Raw genomic sequence first — 19,511 nt, 5'->3', positions numbered from 1 at the left:
AGTTGGTACAGTGGCTGAAAGGTTATGGTTTGAATGAAAAAAAGTCCCTGAGCTAATTAACAGGGTGTTTCCAAAAACACACAAAAAAATATTCCATACATCACTAAATTTAAGTCATATTCGAAGTTATTATTATACTAAATGAAAAAAAATCCTCACAAAGAATATAAGGAGAAGTGCCGCTTGGCCTGTAGTGTTAAATTAATCTTTCAGAATTAAAATGAAACAATGAACCAAAATTTTCATGGACAAGTTTTTTATTCACATGTTCTTAAAAATAACAGTTTGAAGTACTTGTATTGAGTTAAAAAGGTACTTACAATATACACAGTCACTTGGTTAAGAAAACGCAATTTTTCACATGGCTGATTTTATTCAAAGTAATCTTCATCTTTAGACAAAAGTCCAGCCAGGCATTATTTATTCAAGAGCTTTAGTGAACCATTCTGCCTTCTTCATGAATCTAATGCCACCTGGTGGAGGTAAGCACCCACTGCAGTTAAACAATCAGATGAAGGTCAAAAAGGGTCAATTTGACAACAATGGCATGTCTGAACAAAAGGCAGCTCACTAAATTTATATGTTCACTCAATGTCAGTTAAATGTACTATTTGTGGTTTCATATCTCTGTCTCATTTCTCTTCCCTATGTAAGTGAGGTCGTCCCCACAAATGCCACATATCAACACCTGAAGGTGTCTGTATCTAATGTCTTATACGTGTGTGTATGTGAGTGCTTGTGCATATCTAGGGCGATCTTTCCTATCTATTTTTACAGCTGGGCTGTGCAGCAAAGTGGTTAGAGTGATGTGCCGGTGGCGCGGCGTAGGTGCTCTCAGGCCTCCACAAACAATGACAGTCAATAGGCCAGGCTTTTCCACCACAGTTTAACCGTTGGCCATCACGGCTGCCAAACGTCACAACCATGAACATGCAGGAGAATGGTCTCGTTGAGCCTGTGGGTTCTTGTCAGATTTCTACATGGCAAAAATTAAAAAACAAAGGATGTATATAAAATGTATATATTATAAATTATAGTCAGTATTTCAAGTACACAAAAAAGGATTCAAGTGATCATAAATACAAGCCAAATATTAAATTCCTTGTTTAATTACATCTGAATATTGCAAGCAGAAATAAGCAACATGAGAAATTCAAAATGAAATCTTAAAGCAAAAAGATGTACTTGCACACCCATATGTATTCTAATAATAATAATAATACATTTTATTTGTAAAGCTCTTTTCATAAAGGAATCTCAAAGTGCTAGCTATTATATATAATTCCCTCTTTGATTTACTGATCCTCTGCCACTCGCCAAGTACACTAAAATGTTTTTTTTGTACAAAAAAAGATAGTAACCCAGGAAAATACTCCCTTCCACTAATTCAGATAGCTGCATCTTCTTTATATTATCTTCAGATTTACTATACAGTGTGTAGTTTGGATTTGTGATGTTTATTTAATTATTAATAAAAAGTGTACATGTGAATAATGTTTAGAGAAACTTAAAGAAAAGTGAACCTACCCTTTAAAAAAAGCTATATCTAAAACCATTCTAACGAAAAATCTATCGTACCTGTAGTCGGACAATGCAAGGTACAAATAATTTGTCCCTGCTAGAGGTAGTAAAATAGGAAAATGGCAAGTAAAAAAACAGTGGGTAGCTTAAGATAATCTTACATTACTCTTGCCGTTTTGTGGGCCAGCTGCAAACAAAAACCCAGGGCTGCGACATTAGTGGCACTTCTTATGTATTTCTACACATTTCAACTTCTTGGAACTGACCAAATGTCACTTGTTATATATATATATAAAAAACTTTCCCACGTCACATCTAGCTAAGATTCACATTCTTACTGCAGCATCAGCAGCCAGTGAGAAAAACACGAGAGGAGATGACAAGTTCAACTTCCTCATTTTGTGTATTACAAGTTATTGTCTACTGACACACGACAAAACATTAATGAGAAAAGCACAGCCAGATGTCAAGTTCAGGAAATGTCTATTTTAACTGTATCATAATTATCACTTTAAATAAACCTTACACTTGACAATGAAACCCGCAATTGGCAAGAACCACGCCAAAACAGACACATTCTTTATCGCTGCAATTTATCACACTGTCACACAGCCCAAGTTTCCAGTACGTGTCTCATGTGAGCATGTTTGTTCTTATTAGTTATTATTCTGGATATCTTACAGGATCTCAGCAGGGCACAACCTTACGACCACCCTTAAGCCTCACCACAGTGAGTGTGAGAAAGCCCTTGGCTGTGGGAAGCTTCTTAGTTCCCTTATTTCTCAGAGGCCTACACAATACTACTGTACAGGTTTCATGTGCCCCTAAACAAAAGTCATACTGCAGCTGACTATGAAGAGGTGATAACCTCCAAGCTTGCTGAGGCTCAACTTCCTGTACAAAGTGGTTAACAGCTCAGCCGTGAGTTAAGGAACACGAATCAGGCCAGCAGACAACCCCAAGAATCACACAACTCTTCTTAAAAGGGTTGTAAAATAAATCAGGTTTAACCTGACAAACAAACGGATGTGAAATAGGTTAAGATGAACCCAAAGCAAAGTGGCGGTATTTCCATTGAAGTGGACTTTTAATGTATAGCGGCATGTTGAAAGTAGAACACGATATGGTTTGGGTGGGAGTTTGTGTTTGTGTGTGAGGAGTGGGGGGGTGACATAACAACATCAAAGCTTACGGGAAAAAATGATTAGACTAACCCCCACTGATGAGTCACCTTATCACTTGAAACTTCACCTGAAAAAAGTGCTATCACTTTGTTCACTGAAATGTGTGGGTGCACTGAAATGTGTCAGTAATGATAAAACTGTGGCAGAGGATATTGGTAAGACTGTGTGGTCCTGTGGAGAGTATATCTGGAGGACACTCAAATAATGTTATGACATGTTATTTTCTAACTGGTACTGTTGACAGCAAAGTTTATTGTATTGAATACTCACGAATATGATGACAATTTCTGAGGGAAAACACTGTTCTCTGCATAGTTTCTGCATAACAGCTTAGACATTATGATTCATTGATGATGCAACATCTAACCAAAAAATGTAATGCCAAATATGTTTTATATTCAGAATTTTGAAAACAAAAAAAAATTCTATGCAGTGTGAACTGGTTGCCGGCATGATGCCTGAATTAAAGTATAAGTCTGGTGATATTCTATATTTTTCTTCTTTTTAGCAAAACCCAAGAAGAGACCAAAACCAACAATGAGTGCCAGACATCTCCATTATTGTCCAAAAACACACATCAAGGATTCCACATCAGCCAGTGACATATTCCTTCATTACAATAAAGATGAGCACAGTCATTTATTTTGAGTTGATCCCACACACACCGTACCTCTGCCGTAAAAGCCCTCTATAGCACTTTGAGGAAGCTTAGCCAGCGTGACTAGGTAGGTGGTAGGAGGCAACAACGGCCCTGGGTTCAAGTCCGACCTACGGTCCCGAAGCTTCTCTCTCTCTCTCTCTCTACTTTCCTGTCTCTCTACAGCTGCTACTATCAAATAAAGGCCCCCAGGTGGAACTACTGGCTAACAAACAAAAACAATTCATAATTGGAAATATGTAAAAAAGTAAAAGGGACAAATGGTGTTGTCTCATCCACTTTGTATAAGGAAATTATGAATCCTTTAATAATAAGAAACTATAAATTAGTTATAAAGATTTGTGTCTTCAGTAGGACCAAACAAGCTCAGGGCTGAGAAAAGCTGTGTTGAAACTAATGAGTGCAATACTAACACATTGTTGTTTATGCTCTTTTCATGGGATTTGTTGACAATAAGAAAAATTGAATTTAATACCAGCCGTAACCTCTAACAAAGGCTCATGAAGAAGGGCTACTGCATCCATATATTTGGTACAAGCAGTGAGGTGTTAATCGGACAATCTTCCACACGACTGAAATCTAAACCAGACTGTTCAGGCTTTAATCAGCTGTGTGATTCCCTCACAGACAAGTGTGTTTAGTGGTCCCTGTATCGTTATACAACCAACAGGACATACATACATAAATAATCCACATACAGAGTTTTTACTTTGTAAATAAGGAGTCTGCAACATGCATTCAGGATGTGGGTTTTGCCACACAATGATAAAATGGCAGTGGTAAAAATGATGCAGGCCCACCATGATGTACCACAATGCTTTTTAAAACATGTTCATTTGAACAGTGACAATGAGTCATCCTTAAAGGAAGCAGTCAGTACAGACATTTAAAGCTATTACATTTCTGTCTCAACAATATATCAGTCCTGCTGTTATAAATGAATCCTTAGCAGTATAATTTGACACTCATAAATACACCTTCTTGTCATTGCTACAAGGTGGTGTTAAGTCTGTGTCCTTCCTGTGTGTGTATATGTGTGACCATGTTTATGTGTTTACTTCTAATCAAAGCCATCAGACTAATCAGCTGGAATCGATACAAGCTGATATGTTATTACCTCTTTAAAAATCTGGAGACCAACCTTTCACTGAGTGACTAACCTGACTGTTGGAACATGGCAGACTGTGGCATCTGTGGTTACAGTGAGTCAGAAAGAAAAGTTTTTCTGTATTTCAACAAACACAGATCTGATTGTTCAGAGGACATTCCCCTCCTGATCTGGACAGCCCCCACACTCAGCACAACACAATGAAATCTGCAGAAGAGTGAACTTGCACAATGTAGTCTGGTTTTGCAATTTGGTGCCATTGTTTACTGTGGTTGTGCTGCAAATCAGGTGTCTTAACTTGGGGGGGGGTAAAGCTGTTTTCATGCCTGACTGTCTTTCTTCAAAATGACCAAGCATGAAAGAAAAGGGGGCCAGGATGGTGCCTCTTGTAATCACCTGAAATTGCTTAGGTCTTGGTAGGGTATGTTTGCAGCTGATATATCAGGTATTATTCAAAATACAAGAGTCCTTTTTGCAGTGTGGTCCTGTCCTGTACGTTTAGTGATTCAATCCAGTTCTGGAGGAGGTGGGGAAGAACTTGATTTAAGACTGCAACTCCTGCCTGAACAACTGCTGGTAGCTTTTGTGGCAGTTAGAGGAAAAAAAAATACAAACTGATATGGCATCTAAGGATGCAGCAGATGGTTTGTGAACCAGTGAAGAAGAATGCAAATAGAAAGAGCTAGACATGATACCTGATTTTTGTTATAGTTGACCAGTTAAAATGGTTGAGAAAGAAAACAAAATAAATGTATGAAAAATTGATATCAACATCAGTGGGTTCTTATGATACTAAAATGCTCACTTTACATATTAGTATGTTTAGCATGCTATCATGCTAACTGAACAGCTTTCACTCATGTTGGCATGTTAACATGTACAGTATGTTGTAAGATGGATGAGTGGAGCTACAACACTGACAGACCATGTGGAAGTGCACTGCTTTTTAAAAAATTACTCATTACTATTCAAATTAAGTATAAATTAAGTGGTGGCAATGAAATATGTATTGTGTTTGACCAAGAGTGATCCTTTAAGTAATTTGTCTAATTTAGAATATCCTGGAAAGCAAGAATACAACACATGACCATATAGTTTGTGTAAATTTGTAATTGCCACAATTTCCACGTGAAGAGAAGTAGGAACCATGAGTGATGATGCTGAGCAATAGAGCAAATAATTATAGAGCAACTATGGAGGATGTTTGGATGTTTTATGGCACAAACGGGTTAATTTATCTTTAAACAACCTAATTAAACATCTCTCTCTCTCACTCTCTCTCTCTTTTTATTTATTTTTTTAATCACATTTTTTAAAGCCATTGAGTTCACTATTTTAACAATCGCCAACAATACACTATATAATTTACATTTTAATGCAAACCCCTGTGTAAAGTCTGCAATCACGTTTTGTGGATATGGCTGCATCAGTGCACTGTTCTGCAGGCAATGTGCAGCTGATCATGAGAATCAATGTGCAGTAACAAGAACAATAAGTAGGGCAGTTGATCCAAATTGACTCATTTCAGTATCACCTGTTGGTTTGAACGTGGCCACACTGGTGTATTGGACTTCCGCTCTCCAAGCGAAGTTGCCTGATCAGTTTCCACAGCATTAAAACACACAGCCCGAAGAGACACAACCCGATTGGCTGCATGCACACAGTATATGTGAGCACCGCCCAGTAGCTCTGCTCTCTTCAGCACCGCTGGTTGTGATTGACAGGTAGACTAAGCGCAGCCTTCTGCAGGCAAACACGTAACATCCTAAAACTGGTACATATAATTAACTAAATGATCTAAGCGCTTTATCAACCGCTGAATGTGGTTGTGTGTGTTGAAGAATTACAACAGGCTCTCTCAAAGTTGCTCCTGTCCTCCAAATCCTCCCACAGGTGTCATCTTTTCATTCAGGTCAGTGCGGCGACTTTAAAACTGTCTAATCATCAGGTTTGAATTGGTCTAAACACTAATGTCATTCATTAATCCACTCACTTGCTTACTTAAGGTTAACTGAGGTTGATCATTTAATCATGTCTTTAAATAAATCTTGTGACACTCTATAGTTGTCTTTGCTATTAACCGAAAGAATGATTCATTCTTCAGATACTTTAAGATGCCCACCATAATGCAAAATACTCCACGACATGTTAAAAGTCTGGAATTCAAAATTGTAAAAATGTACTTGTAAAATGTGCGTTCAAATCTAATAACAAATTACTTACTTTGTGGAGATACATGTGTGTATGTGGTATATTATTGAATTATTATTAGTAATGCATTGACATGTATGCAACATTTAATGTTGCAGCTGTTCTGTAATTTGTCCTGTTGTGTATTGGGTACTATAATATTTCAATGCAAGAGCTATGTTTTGTATGTGGGCTAAAATCTGAATCTGAAATGATATAATATCCCAAAAATCTAATATCCAGTTATATTCTAAGTTGTATTTCCATGAAGTAACTCAAAATTAAAATTAACAACCAACTACTGCACAGATTATAGCCTAATTCAGTGACACGTTTAAGCACATGCAGTATGATAGATAGATCTATTCTTAGATAAAATGAGATAAACGTTTTTAAAAAGCTGATTTAAACGTTTGATCTCCCCAGTCTGCCATGTCAACCTCAAAGAGCCCTGACCGTCCTGGGCCTGCTGCTCCGTGCCATCCCTCCTCCTCTGTCGAGAGCAGCGGCTACATGGAGCCTGATCCTGACCCTGGACTCCTCTTCCCGGTGACACGGTCCTCGCTGCTGGCACGACGTCTCCTGCGTTTACGGGCCAGCGGTGGCCACAGCCCCGTTACGCGCCGCAAGAGGGAGATGATCCCCCCCGACAAGAAAGATGCCACCTACTGGGACAAGCGGCACAAGAACAACGAGGCGGCCAAGCGGTCCAGGGAGAAGAGGAGGCTGAACGACCTGATGCTGGAAGGTCAGCTTCTGGCTCTGAGTGACGAGAACGCACAGCTGCGCGCTCAGGTGCTCAGCATGCAGTATCACTGCAGCCTGAGTGCAGACAAGAGCAAAGCTGAAGCCTCTACTTTTTCTTCGTCACCTAGACCGGCTCACACCGCTGCCCTCTTCCAGACAGGACTCTGGGGCAACAGCAGGAGCGGCCCACCTTCGGGCCTGGGTGTTAGGCAACAAGAAAGAGCAATTCACCCGTCTGAGGCCAAGATCCCTTGTTTTAGCTCAACTAGAGTTGGCCTCAATCCACAAAGTGGTGGCACACAGCAAAGCCTCTTCCCTCTCCCCGGACCCCATGTATGCTCTCACCGGGCAGCCTCAGAGGCCGCGAGGTCAGCGGAGACAGAGATGGATACTCAGCGACAGGTCTCCTCCAGCGATGACCTCCTCAACTCCAGCCACGCGTCCTCCCATCCCGCCTCTTCCATCCGAGCACTTCTGCCCACACCTGACACACTCCACCATGCCTCCATCCTCTCATACCCGCCTCAAAACTGGCTGCTGACCCATGTGAATCACCCGGCAGTGTGTAATAATTTCATGTTGCCTTGGCGGTCTTCCTACATGGCCCCACCGGCCGTCTACCCCGGCCTGCCTCTCTACATACAGGAGAGACAAGACCAGGGTTTCGATATGGAGGCAGACATTCAGAGGGGCATCAAGAGCCGGTTCAGCAGCGCACCAGCAGGGCTGTCTCAGCTCGGAATGCACCTCAGTCCTGATGGACGTTAACAGGACAGTTTGACTGTCATGGCGTTTATTACAAAGAGAGGAGAAATACATCTTAGTGTATTTTTGAAGCTGCATTCATGTCTTGCATGCAATTACAGCTTTGAATGTTTTAAATCGATCATGAATACAAAAGAGGCTTTATAATTTGGACAACATGCCTGAATGCAATATGCTTTCCAATTTGTTATTTGGGCATAATGAAAACAGCAATAATGTCCATGTAGTAGGCTATTTAACGATATATATCAGTCTTTATTGTCATTTCACAGTATTTATAGCATTTTACGTACATGAAACGAAATGTGTCCTCTGCATTAGAACAACCCTATATACAATAGGAGCAGTGAGCCGCCGCTGGCGCCGCGGAGTTTATATATATCGGTATGCATATTTTCGGAAATACAGAGTGCATTTAATGCAGCCATGCTGTTGATTTAGTGTCTGACTTTCTGTGGTTTCAAATGTGTTTATGAGAATGAAACAGCGGTTACATTGCACGCACAGACCAGTGGTGGCAGATTAACAACAGGAATAATAATGCAGCTTGCTTCAAATCTTTTATTGATGACATTATTATAAAGTAGTAGGCTATGTAAATGTATAGCTGAAGCTACAAAAGGTAATTCGAGGTTTTTTTTTGTCATGATTTGAGATATTAGAGACATACATTAAATGACTGGGTTGATTTGATTGTATAGGGGGGTTAGGACTCATTGTTTGTAATTTATTTTGCCGTTTATCTGCGGTGAAAACATCGGCAAGTTAACTGAGCCAGCGAAACTCGGTGCCTGTTGACTTGGTATTTCCCTTTATCCCCACTGCGTGATTTCCCAGCAGACTTTGATTCAATGGAAAACCAAACGTTGAACCGTTTATTTGTATGCCTACAGCTCAGTATGAGACGCTATCCTCCACTGCGTGCATAAGGTTGTGCCACTCTTCGGCGCATTATTTTTAACTCAGCCATAAATACAATAACTTTATGCGTGCAACCAGGTGGCTCGCCCTTTGTTCTGTCTTTGCACAATTTAATAGCTTACGCGTCTATCTCTGCAAAATGTTTCTTTAGAAAAGGTGCAAAAGTTGTAGAAATAAAACACTGATGATATTTTAAAGATCAGATGTGCTAAATGTATTGATTTGAAAAAAACAAATCCAAAGTTTTATTTACAATAAGAAATGTTCCAATACAAAATGATCTACCTATTTACGGTTCATTCTTGCAGCTTCTGTAATATACTTTACCTTATATAATTTAGGCCAGTATTACTGCACGTAGATCAACACAGTGGTAGAACAATCTCCAAGCTTTCTCTCCATGCACTGCAGGGATAATCAAAAAGTATCTATCAAATAAGCTTAAATAAAATAGTAATCCAGGCTGATGAACTATTACAAGACAATCAGGTTTAGAAAAGTTTCTTATAAAAGATTCACTTTTCATGACAGCTGTTGTGAAACGGTCTCCAAGTTCAGCATCAGCAGTTAGTTTTTTAATGTAATGTTCATTACTGTTGTTGTAACAAAATAGTTGTTTTAAACTGTTTTCTTTTTCCTGGTTAGCATGACAAGATTGTGCAGCGGCATCTTGACAGGTCAGTCCCACAGTCTGCCACCACGTGTTCCCAACGCCACCAGCAGAGGGCGCTACAACACAATACTGGTGGAGTTATATACTGAGTTGCTTCTGCCAGTGATGACAAACCAGTATTGTTTTGTAAAAAAATGTTTTTTTTAAATCGATTCCTCTTTCCAGTATGAATATATGTGGGGTGAGAGAGACAAACAAGCAACTATTAAAGAGTAAAATAAATAAATGCTGTATGTTACACTGATTTTACAGAAAACACATGAGTTGGAAGAAAATTTTGTTTTTAAAAACCATTCGGTGTATTACTGAGACTGTTTCACCCCTAAATATATACAATCCTGTAAGAAACGATGTGATCCTTTTTGAAAAGGTAATGAAGTCTTCTTAATAAAGCTTAACATTTTAAAAAAACATTTGCACAATCATTTGAAAAAAGGATATACCTTGAACCTGTTTTCAGAGATTAAAATAAAATTGATTTAAAAATGTTTGAATGTTTAGTTTGACTTTATGGCTCATCTTAATTAGAAAACCAATATTAACGCAAAATATAATTGTCTGAGTTTGTGGTTGAAAAACTGTCAGTCCCTTAAATCGTTAACTGTGGGTCATACAGTTCACAGATATTTTCTAATTTGTTTAGTGTCACAAGATTTTCAGTTTTGATGTTCAGTTTTGATGTTTATGTAACAGACTTTCCGGTTTCAACAAAAGGACTTTGTCACAGTTTTATCCATCCCATAGACACAAGTGACATTTAGATTGAAAAGAAGTCTAAACATACACAGATGTCGTGAGCTTGAACAGTACATATGCATTTTTGTGTCCACATGGGCCTCTGGTACATATTCTTTAACATTAATGGTTTAAGCGCAACACAACAGGAAGCAAAAATCTTACTTATATGTCTATTGATAGAACTGGGGGTTGCAGTAAAATTTCCCCGCAAGACAAAAGCAAGTTTTAGAATTTCATTAGCACAGTTAATTTGTCTTCTTATAATGTACAACAAGTAGTTCTTCAGTGGGCAAAAAAGCGGATCAGTGAGAGGACATTAAAGCAGCAGAAACGCTGTCACAACTTTGATAAGGGACAAACACTTCTCTTTTTTTCTGTCAATCTGAGGTGGCAAAGATTTAGTTAGCCCTCACAAAAAAACCATCAGCACACATCATAATGTAGTCACATTAGAGTAATGCAGTTATTACTTCTACTCCGGGGTGTTCAATACATATTTCTCTGCAATTCTACCATATAGCACACGCGCACACAATACGTCCGTTTGAAATTGACAGCAACATCATACAAGCGAGACCCCCGTGTGGGCAAGCCACCAACACCACAACACTGCTGTCAAGATCAAGGGGGCCAGTCATATACTTTCCATGTGACAGCAGAGGTGGACAGTCCGAGTCAAAAACAGGAAAACAACACATAAAGAGTGAGAGAAAGCAAAAGAGGGAGGTGAGAAGGTAGGACGGAAAGCAACAAGACATTATAAGCCCCCCTCTGCTTTAGTGCTTATATCAATCTCATGACGCAGTCTCAAAGGACAGTTCCTTGCTCTAAGTTGTATATTAGCACTGAGCTAGATATCTCTGAATCAGGTCGTTGGTACCTCTTGGACTCTGAGAACACGGCAGTTGAAGGTAAGGCCACAAGCTCATTTTCATATATAAAGTGGTCTGGACCCTGTTAATAAACGGAAGACAGATTCAGGGGAGGAAATGGTTTAGGTGTTGGTGACCAAAAGATAGATGGTTTTTAGACACATACACCACTTTTCTCTTGTGCTGCTCAGTGCAACAACACTACTTTGTATGCGGTGAAATCGACAGTCAAGTCAGCTAACGCTTGTAATCATTCTTTGTCTTAATTTGCAAAAACACAGGAATAAGTGAGCAGGCTTTTCACATGTTCATATTTTATATGTTTATACATGCTACATATCAATCGAAATCAATTTATTCTGAATATATTACCTGAAAATGTTACTCTATTATCAGTTAAGAATTGTTTGAGAAAGAGGAAGTGTTACTAAGTATATGCAAGACAAGTTTTGTAAATGTCTCTATTGTAGAAGCTGTTATTGTAAAATATTGATAATTCTTTTTATAAATTAGCCATACTGGGTAACTGCAGCAACTGAACTTTACAAATATATATGTAATGAAATTAATATATATTCATTCAGGTTATGGAAGCACGTAATGTTATCTTGTTATCTGAAAAGAGGTAAAGGACGTTTTTAATAAGGTTGTAAATATATGTGTATAAGTGTCAATCAGGAGGCGTATTGTGATGTGATGACTTAGTGTGATGTCAATGGTCTCCTAATTATATATTTTAGCCTACACAAACAAACATTTGTGTCACGTAAACTGTATTATAAATATTTTATTTTGGTGAGTGACCAAAAAAGTATAAGCTTTGTAATGTTATCTACAGTACATGGTACAGCAATAAATCCTTTATGTAACTGAAAAGGTTGTGTGAGAGCAATATGTGATCAAACATTTTTGAGGCCGTAGCTTGTGCTGTTGTTTCCGCTTGCACTGTATTGTAAGGTGTTTCTGAAATGTCTATTCTGCATATAACCTATGTGAGGTGGAGAAAATATATGTATTGATATATACACACATACATACACACACACACACACACACACACATCAATTAGAATTTTTATTTAGAGTTAGTATTTATTGCTTTGCTAATGTGCTGTACTGCACTGCATCACAAGGGTCTTTCTGCTCAGTATAATTGACAAAGACAAACCTTTTTTGCAAGATATATTATGTCCTGGCTGCACAATGTAGATGTATGAAGCCGGAGATTGTGATGAGCTGCAAACATACCCCATAACAAGCTGTGTTTTTCTTGTGTTTATCATTTAGCTGGATGTAGCAGCCACATATATTCAAACTGAGAGAAACATTAAGTTCTTGTTTTATACTCTCTGAAAGCTTTAATTATTTTACGAATTCAAGGAGTTTGACAAACTTGAATCTCCACAATCCTTTTCACACCTGTGTGACAGATAATTTAACATAAAAGAACTCTACAACATCTAATATGGATTGTTTTAAGAGCAAATCCAAAAGTTTCCTAAAAACAAATCACCTTCACACTGTATATAACTATATAGATAGCAAATTTTGATAGTGATAGTGATTTCAATGTAAAGCACCATATACTCTGTATTCTATGAAGGTAAAAATGTAGTAGACTTCAATAAAAGATGCTGTCTGTCCAGCCATCCATTATTACATGATAACATTAGCGGCGTAGTACCATACTCACTGCGTAGACAGTGAGAATATTTCATACACGTTTCCTCTTTCTATGATGCTGTAAATACTTTGATTACAGTTTAATTTCCATGTATAGACAGTAGTTTTAAAAAAGTGAATGTTGTGTATTTATGCTGTTTTCCCATTTACAATATAGAAAGAGTACAAGGAAAGATGTTCGCTATGGGTTATTAGCATTGCCCTTCAAGGAAATTGTGCGTTAACGGACAATTCAAGCCAAGAACTTTTGCAAATGTATTATTCTCCCAAGAGAGCATTCATTCACTCCAATTTCCACAATGGCAGTTTACAAGACACATGAACAGAGTACATTGAGGTGAAAAGCCACAAAATACTGACGGACCAATTTTTCCTCCTTTGGGAAGTTATTTTAGCAATGGCTGGCAGGGCGCACAGCAACACAGCAGCAGATGGTAGAGTATGAGAAAACAGATACATGCAAAAAGAAGAAGTTTCTTACTAAAAAGCAGGCTGGCTATAATTAGTCAATAAAAAACAGGTGCAAATGTGCAGCAGAGTAGTGAGCAGGCTCAGCCTCAAGAGAGATGTCACTCAGGAACCCTCTTTTTTTATTTTCTCTCTCTGTGTCTCTCTGTGTCTCCCTGTATGATTATTGTGTTCTCTCTTCCTGCTGTTGCTTTTTTTGGGCTTCCTAGCACAGAGTATACAACACTTACTCTTTGTGTCAAACACAAGTATGCAGGTGTGCATGTTCTCACACAGAAACAAAAGGCATATGGGCTTCATTCTCGCTGGGCACAGGCTTGAATATTTTTAACTTGATGTGCGTTCTCACCACCGCACATAGGGTGCATGGCCTCTTTGATACTTTTGTTTTGATGCCTCTGCCTCTGTCTGAATGGCACATCAAAATACAGTTTATGACTACATTGTCATTGAATATGCTTAGAAGAATAAAAATGAGAACTTACATCTTAACAGGACACTTCATGATAATTTTTGAGGTAATAGACTGTAAAGTTATGGTTTGTGCTTAAAAGAGTGCTTCAGTTCCTCATGTGTGAAATCCTGAGTGACAGTTTATTTCACAGCTCATTTATAAAAGGTGTCATATGTAACTGCTAGCGTAAACTAATATGTGATATCTTATTACAAATTAACTTACCAGCTATAGTGTTGTTTGCAAGAATAAGGTGTGAGGAAAACATCAATGAGTTAAAAGCTGTGTGTGTGTGTGTGTGTGTGTGTGTGTGTGTGTGTGTGTGTGTGTGTGTGTGTGTGTGTGTGTGTGTGTTTCTGCGTACGACTGCATGCATACGGGGCTGGCTGTGGTTTCAACATAATGTTCATCCATCTTGCACAGCTTCCCATGAAACCACCCACAAACCCACGCAAATGAAAGAGACTATATTAAAAGCTGCCAGCTTTTCTCTCAGACTGGTTATTCAAAATATTGAATTTACCTTATGCAACGAAATGGACAAACCATTACTGAATGTGTTTTATTCCCCACAATGCAGAAGAATCAAGTGAGGCGAGTAGATAAAAGATGAGGCAGGGGGAAGTGGTGACTAGGTGGACAAGTCCATCAAAGAGGAAGATGGGGAAGATATAATGAGAAACACAAAGCAGTGTCACACTCAAACTCAACTAAAGAATGGGCTATTTTTAAAGTCTAAACTGAGTATATAGAGTGCATAAGTTCTACATGACAAGCTCAAATAATCAGCTCTCCACTCTGAACTGAACCAAATGCTGTGTACAACAGCAACTTCATGGCCTCAGAAAAACTTGTCCAAAATGCACCTGCAACATAAAGACATTGTCTACTCATTTCACAAATCATTTTTGATTTACTCTGTAAAAACAACTTCAGAGATGCAGAGGTGCAGATCAGCACAGTAGCTATTATTTGAAATATGGAACTACAACTTGCTGCTGCATGAACTCATTGTTGCAAATAACTGCATATAACAGAATATCGATTATCAAACATGTTTGTCCACATTGTTCTTTGTCAATTATATCCCCCTTCACATTTATTATGTGGTCTAGACAGGTGGGAAGTAAGGTGCGGTAATGAAGGGGGTCTGAGTGCTAGAGGTGCTAGACAAAGTCAGGTGCAACTGAGTGCACAGTAGTAACCGCGGCAGCTTTTTAGAGAAGGAAACAACCCATGCAGTCTTGTCTGCCGGTTACTGGATGTACAGGCTTTACATAGCTAACAAACACATAAGTGGATACACATTTACAAATCAAGGTAAATATCAAATATTCCTGACAGTATTTATCACCTGAGCACTATCTAATTACATTTTTACAATGACATTCAACACCAACTCACTTGTTGTAGTTTTGATGTTCTTACAAGGAATAAACTTCTCGACGTGAAAATGATCTATTGTTGACTTTTCTTCCCCATAGGTGACAGCTGTGGACTTCAGATAGCACATGTAAACAGGCTGTCAGCAGAATAGTCTCATAGACTTCAATCATCACTGCATTCAGTAATACTACGGTGCTTTCAGTGAAGACAAACCAAGATAAGGTGAAACCCAAACCAGATAAGGTTACTATAATTAATATAAGGAATTACATGTTTAACTTAACCTCCAACACAAGACTAAAAACTCTTGATCTCTTGATTTCAGGTTACACATTTTTTTTATCTACCATGGAGTCCGGGTCGTCACCTTTTCATTCAAGCCAAGACAGCCATATTTCACAAGTGGAAAATGATCTGGTACGCAAGGGCCCCCGTCGCAAAAGGGAGTTCATACCTGAAGAGAAGAAGGACGCCCTCTACTGGGAGAAACGTCGTAAGAACAACGAGGCAGCCAAACGATCACGGGAGAAGAGAAGGATGAACGATTATGTGCTGGAGTCTCATCTCATGGCCCTGAAAGAAGAAAATACCAAGCTTAGTGCTGAATTAATGGCCATCAAGTTGCACTTTGGCCTAGTCCACCCTGGAGCCTATACTGCCCACCATGTCCACAGCAGCACCCAGCCTATAACTGCCACTGGCACACAACACCAGGCCCTGCAGAGGGACTACTACTGGGGTGGTAGAGACACTTCTGTTATACCACGCCACCAACCGTCTCCCCCTGTTTTTATCCCTGCATACGCCATCCATAGCATGCGGGGCTATTCATACTTGAACCCATCCGGTGCTACTGGCACTGGCCTCCTCACTCCCCTTGTCCTCCCTCAAAATCTCCTGCCCACCCATGCTTCCCATCCTGGAGCTCCCCTACTGAAGCCCATTCCTACGAGAGCCGGCTCAGATGAGGAGGAGGAGCAGCAGGTCCCAGGGGTGTTGTCCCTGTCCTGCTGCGCTCCACCCCAGAAAATCACCTCCAGAGGACACAGAAACTACTCTCCACCAAAACGGTACACATCCGACTAATACAGAGGGGTGTATGCAGTTGTTAGATTGACTGACTGAGAAACGAATTCTTCAGTTCTCTTTATGTACCGTCAAATACTCCTGCTGATGCTGTAACTTTAAGAGCTCTATTTTTGTTTATTATTGGTGCATTGTATTCGAAAAAAGTGCACAAGCCGTTGAAACCTCCACACTCCCCACTTTTGTGTGACAGTTCTATGTTGAATGATGATCATTCAGCCAAATTAGTGACCAGATAGTAAGCATTTGAATAGAATTCATTCATATACAAGTTCCCACACACAAACTGTGATACAAAAATAGAACTCTGAAGCTACATCAGCTCTTCTTCGTTTGTACTTTTTTCAGCATGTCAAAATTCAGCAGATGTGAACAATTGTGGGTTATGAATAAGATACAGTACACACACAACCAAGTATGAATGGTGACCACAACTGTGACAGAACTATATGCGTGTCTGATGTCAACTTGTATTTTGTTGATGGATAAACATTTCTTGGTCCTAATATACATCTGCTGACCAGCAATTGTATTCTCAACTAGATTACTGTTCAATCGAGCATTTGCCTCCTTTTTTCATACAGTGAAATACAGCTGAAAACATGTGTTAATCCAAATTACATTTTTAAAGATAAACTTGTTGGCTATTAAAAAAAAAAAAAAAGACAACATTTCCACCCTGGACTGAGATTACTTTGTTGATAAGGGACAAACACTTCTCTTTTTTTTTTTTTTTTTGTAATTGTTGGTGACAAACACCCTCTGGGTGGAAACAGTGAATTATGATGATGTACCTCTTTGGTTTTCCTGTGTGGGCAGTAATAGTCATCTTTCTCCATATTGTGACCACAGTGTGTCTGAATATTCCAATATGTTTGGGGTTGACATTTTGTTGAATACATTTCAAATGTAAAAAGAAGATTAAAACAATTAAGTTGAGAATTGTGAACAATGCTCAAACTTATTCTTTTACAGACCCGAAACCATGCATGGCTCATAAAGGTAAAAAAGAAACTCCCTTCATAAGGCAGAAACTGATGTTTTAATCATCACATGCTTGCTTTCCCGCTACAGTACTCAAAAAAATATCGGCCTTTGGTCCAGAGTAAAGTGAAACAATTGTATTAGGTTACAGAAATGGTAGATAAATGCTCTCTTCTTTCTGTTGGCATCTGTTGTTTCTTTCAGTGTATTTATGAGTCAGCAGCGCCAGAGGCTACAGCAGGTTGCTGGCTCTTTGCCTGACAGCACTGATGGCGACATTTGCTGCTGTTCAGGCAAACAGCCAGTGTTGCTGGCTCAAAGACAAACTCAAAGAAACAGTCAAAGCCAACACAGGAACAAGACAGCAGCTGACTACTGAGTGAGTGTTTTTGTAATACAATACTAATATGTGTTTATGGCCAGCAATGCAATCATGCATCCCTGCTGTGGTAATAACAATTAAAGATGGCCAGTGAAGCTGTTAATAGCAAGTAGTTAGAGGAGCCCATAAGCAAATCCATGCAATATCAGCAACAGGGCCAACTTCAGCAAGTTTAATTTGTATGACAACTGGCACAATTGCTTAGGTTAATGTCTGTAGGGTTGACACCTAGCATTTAAACAATCATAAAACAATCTGACACAGAGCCGGGCATGTTAAGCTTTAAGTTTTACCTTTTAAATTAAACTGTGCAGAAGGATAAGTAGCTTGAGCCCATAAATTAATCATAAATAAACATTTCCTTGGAAATACTACATATTGCCCATAAATTATTTAATTTTTTTTTCTTAAATTAGGCTAATTTATTTACATTATCTTGTTTTGTTTTTATAATTATGTCAAAATGATATATAACGTTACTTACAAGTGTGAAGGAGATTTTTAGTCACTATAACAACAAAAAGAGAACAACGTATCTTTAAACTGCTCCAACCGTCTATGGTTACAACCGCCATTCTCACGTCGCCACCTTGGTTTTATCCATAAACTGTATTCACCTGTCACTCGGACGGCGTACCGGAGAGAAGTTATGACCCGCCCCACTCTGCCTCTGATTGGCTCACCCTAACATTCTTACCCTAATCCTAACCAATCACACCTCATACCTGAAACCAAACCAATGAATGGCAACGAGTACTAGCCAATCAGAGGCAGAGCAGGGCGGGTCATGACTTCGAGGTCAGGTTCACCCCGACTATGCCCCAACCGACCAGTAGGAGTCGCTAGTGGTGACACCAGGACCAGAGAGCAGGGCTTAACCGGATGTTCGTTAGTACGGCGGTTCCCAACCATTGACAGTATATTTAACCCCTGTTTTTTATTATTACTAAGAAAACATATTTCATGGATATTAACAGTATAGAAATAACTGGTAAACTGTACAATGAACACAAACAGTGAACACACAATAACTGCTGAGAGTTTGTGTAAAAAGAGCAGTTTGGATGAATTTTGAGCACATTATTACATTACATTACATTATTTGAGATTTGAGATGAGTTTTCATATTTTCTCTGTCTGTATTGTTTGTTGGTTTTTTTTAACAATCATGTTTTATCAAAGCCAATCATTTCATCTAATTTTCTTCATACAAATGCACAAATGTATATTTTTACATTTTCTCACCCCCTTTAAAATCAAGAAGGCCTTGTAACCCCCTGTGGAGCCTTCCCAGGCTGGGAACCACTTTTACACTGTCTGGCAGCCTACACACATTACATTGCATATTTTCTGTCTCTTACACAAATTAATCTTACATCAAGCTCCAGTAACCAGATCCCAACAAACCAAATGTGGGACAAAGACTATGTTTGGGACAATTTGATGTTACCAATGCTGAGAGGAAGTCTAAAATGTCATATAGTGTCTATCTAACTATAGACATTTCTATTGCTCCTTAACTCGTAACATCTCTATACTTTGACTTTGGTTTATCCAGTAGCACACAGTAGGCTATGCAGGTTAGAAGTTAGGTTTTATATTTCTTGTGACGACAGCTTTCCCTGCTTTCTTCACAGCCATTGGCTAAAAGTCAGATCTCTGCCCTGCAGTGATTTCACTCTTGAAAACTAG

General features: G+C 38.9%; 2 protein-coding genes across 2 annotated transcripts; both read left to right on the top strand.

Annotated features, from left to right (window-relative positions):
* Positions 1–6,184: 6,184 nt before the first annotated feature.
* On the top strand, positions 6,185–10,255 carry si:dkey-172o19.2 (uncharacterized). The gene is made up of 2 exons (XM_051375540.1): positions 6,185–6,383; positions 7,088–10,255. Exon 2 carries the CDS (start codon positions 7,094–7,096, stop codon positions 8,174–8,176), a length of 1,083 nt encoding a protein of 360 aa, XP_051231500.1. The 5' UTR covers positions 6,185–6,383; positions 7,088–7,093; the 3' UTR covers positions 8,177–10,255.
* Positions 10,256–11,145: 890 nt separating this feature from the next.
* Positions 11,146–17,405, top strand: nfil3-4 (nuclear factor, interleukin 3 regulated, member 4). Its single transcript, XM_051375565.1, has 3 exons — positions 11,146–11,416; positions 15,466–15,589; positions 15,693–17,405. Exon 3 carries the CDS (start codon positions 15,716–15,718, stop codon positions 16,451–16,453), a length of 738 nt encoding a protein of 245 aa, XP_051231525.1. The 5' UTR covers positions 11,146–11,416; positions 15,466–15,589; positions 15,693–15,715; the 3' UTR covers positions 16,454–17,405.
* Positions 17,406–19,511: the final 2,106 nt, after the last annotated feature.

This window comes from Dicentrarchus labrax, unplaced genomic scaffold, assembly GCF_905237075.1.
Source record: "Dicentrarchus labrax unplaced genomic scaffold, dlabrax2021, whole genome shotgun sequence".
Classification (NCBI taxonomy): domain Eukaryota; kingdom Metazoa; phylum Chordata; class Actinopteri; family Moronidae; genus Dicentrarchus; species Dicentrarchus labrax.
This window is presented reverse-complemented; position numbering and strand designations above follow the sequence as displayed.

Excerpts from the sequence above, each read along its gene's own strand:
- si:dkey-172o19.2 (XM_051375540.1), top strand. The coding sequence starts at position 7,094 with ATGTCAACCTCAAAGAGCCCTGACCGTCCTGGGCCTGCTGCTCCGTGC.
- nfil3-4 (XM_051375565.1), top strand. The coding sequence starts at position 15,716 with ATGGAGTCCGGGTCGTCACCTTTTCATTCAAGCCAAGACAGCCATATT.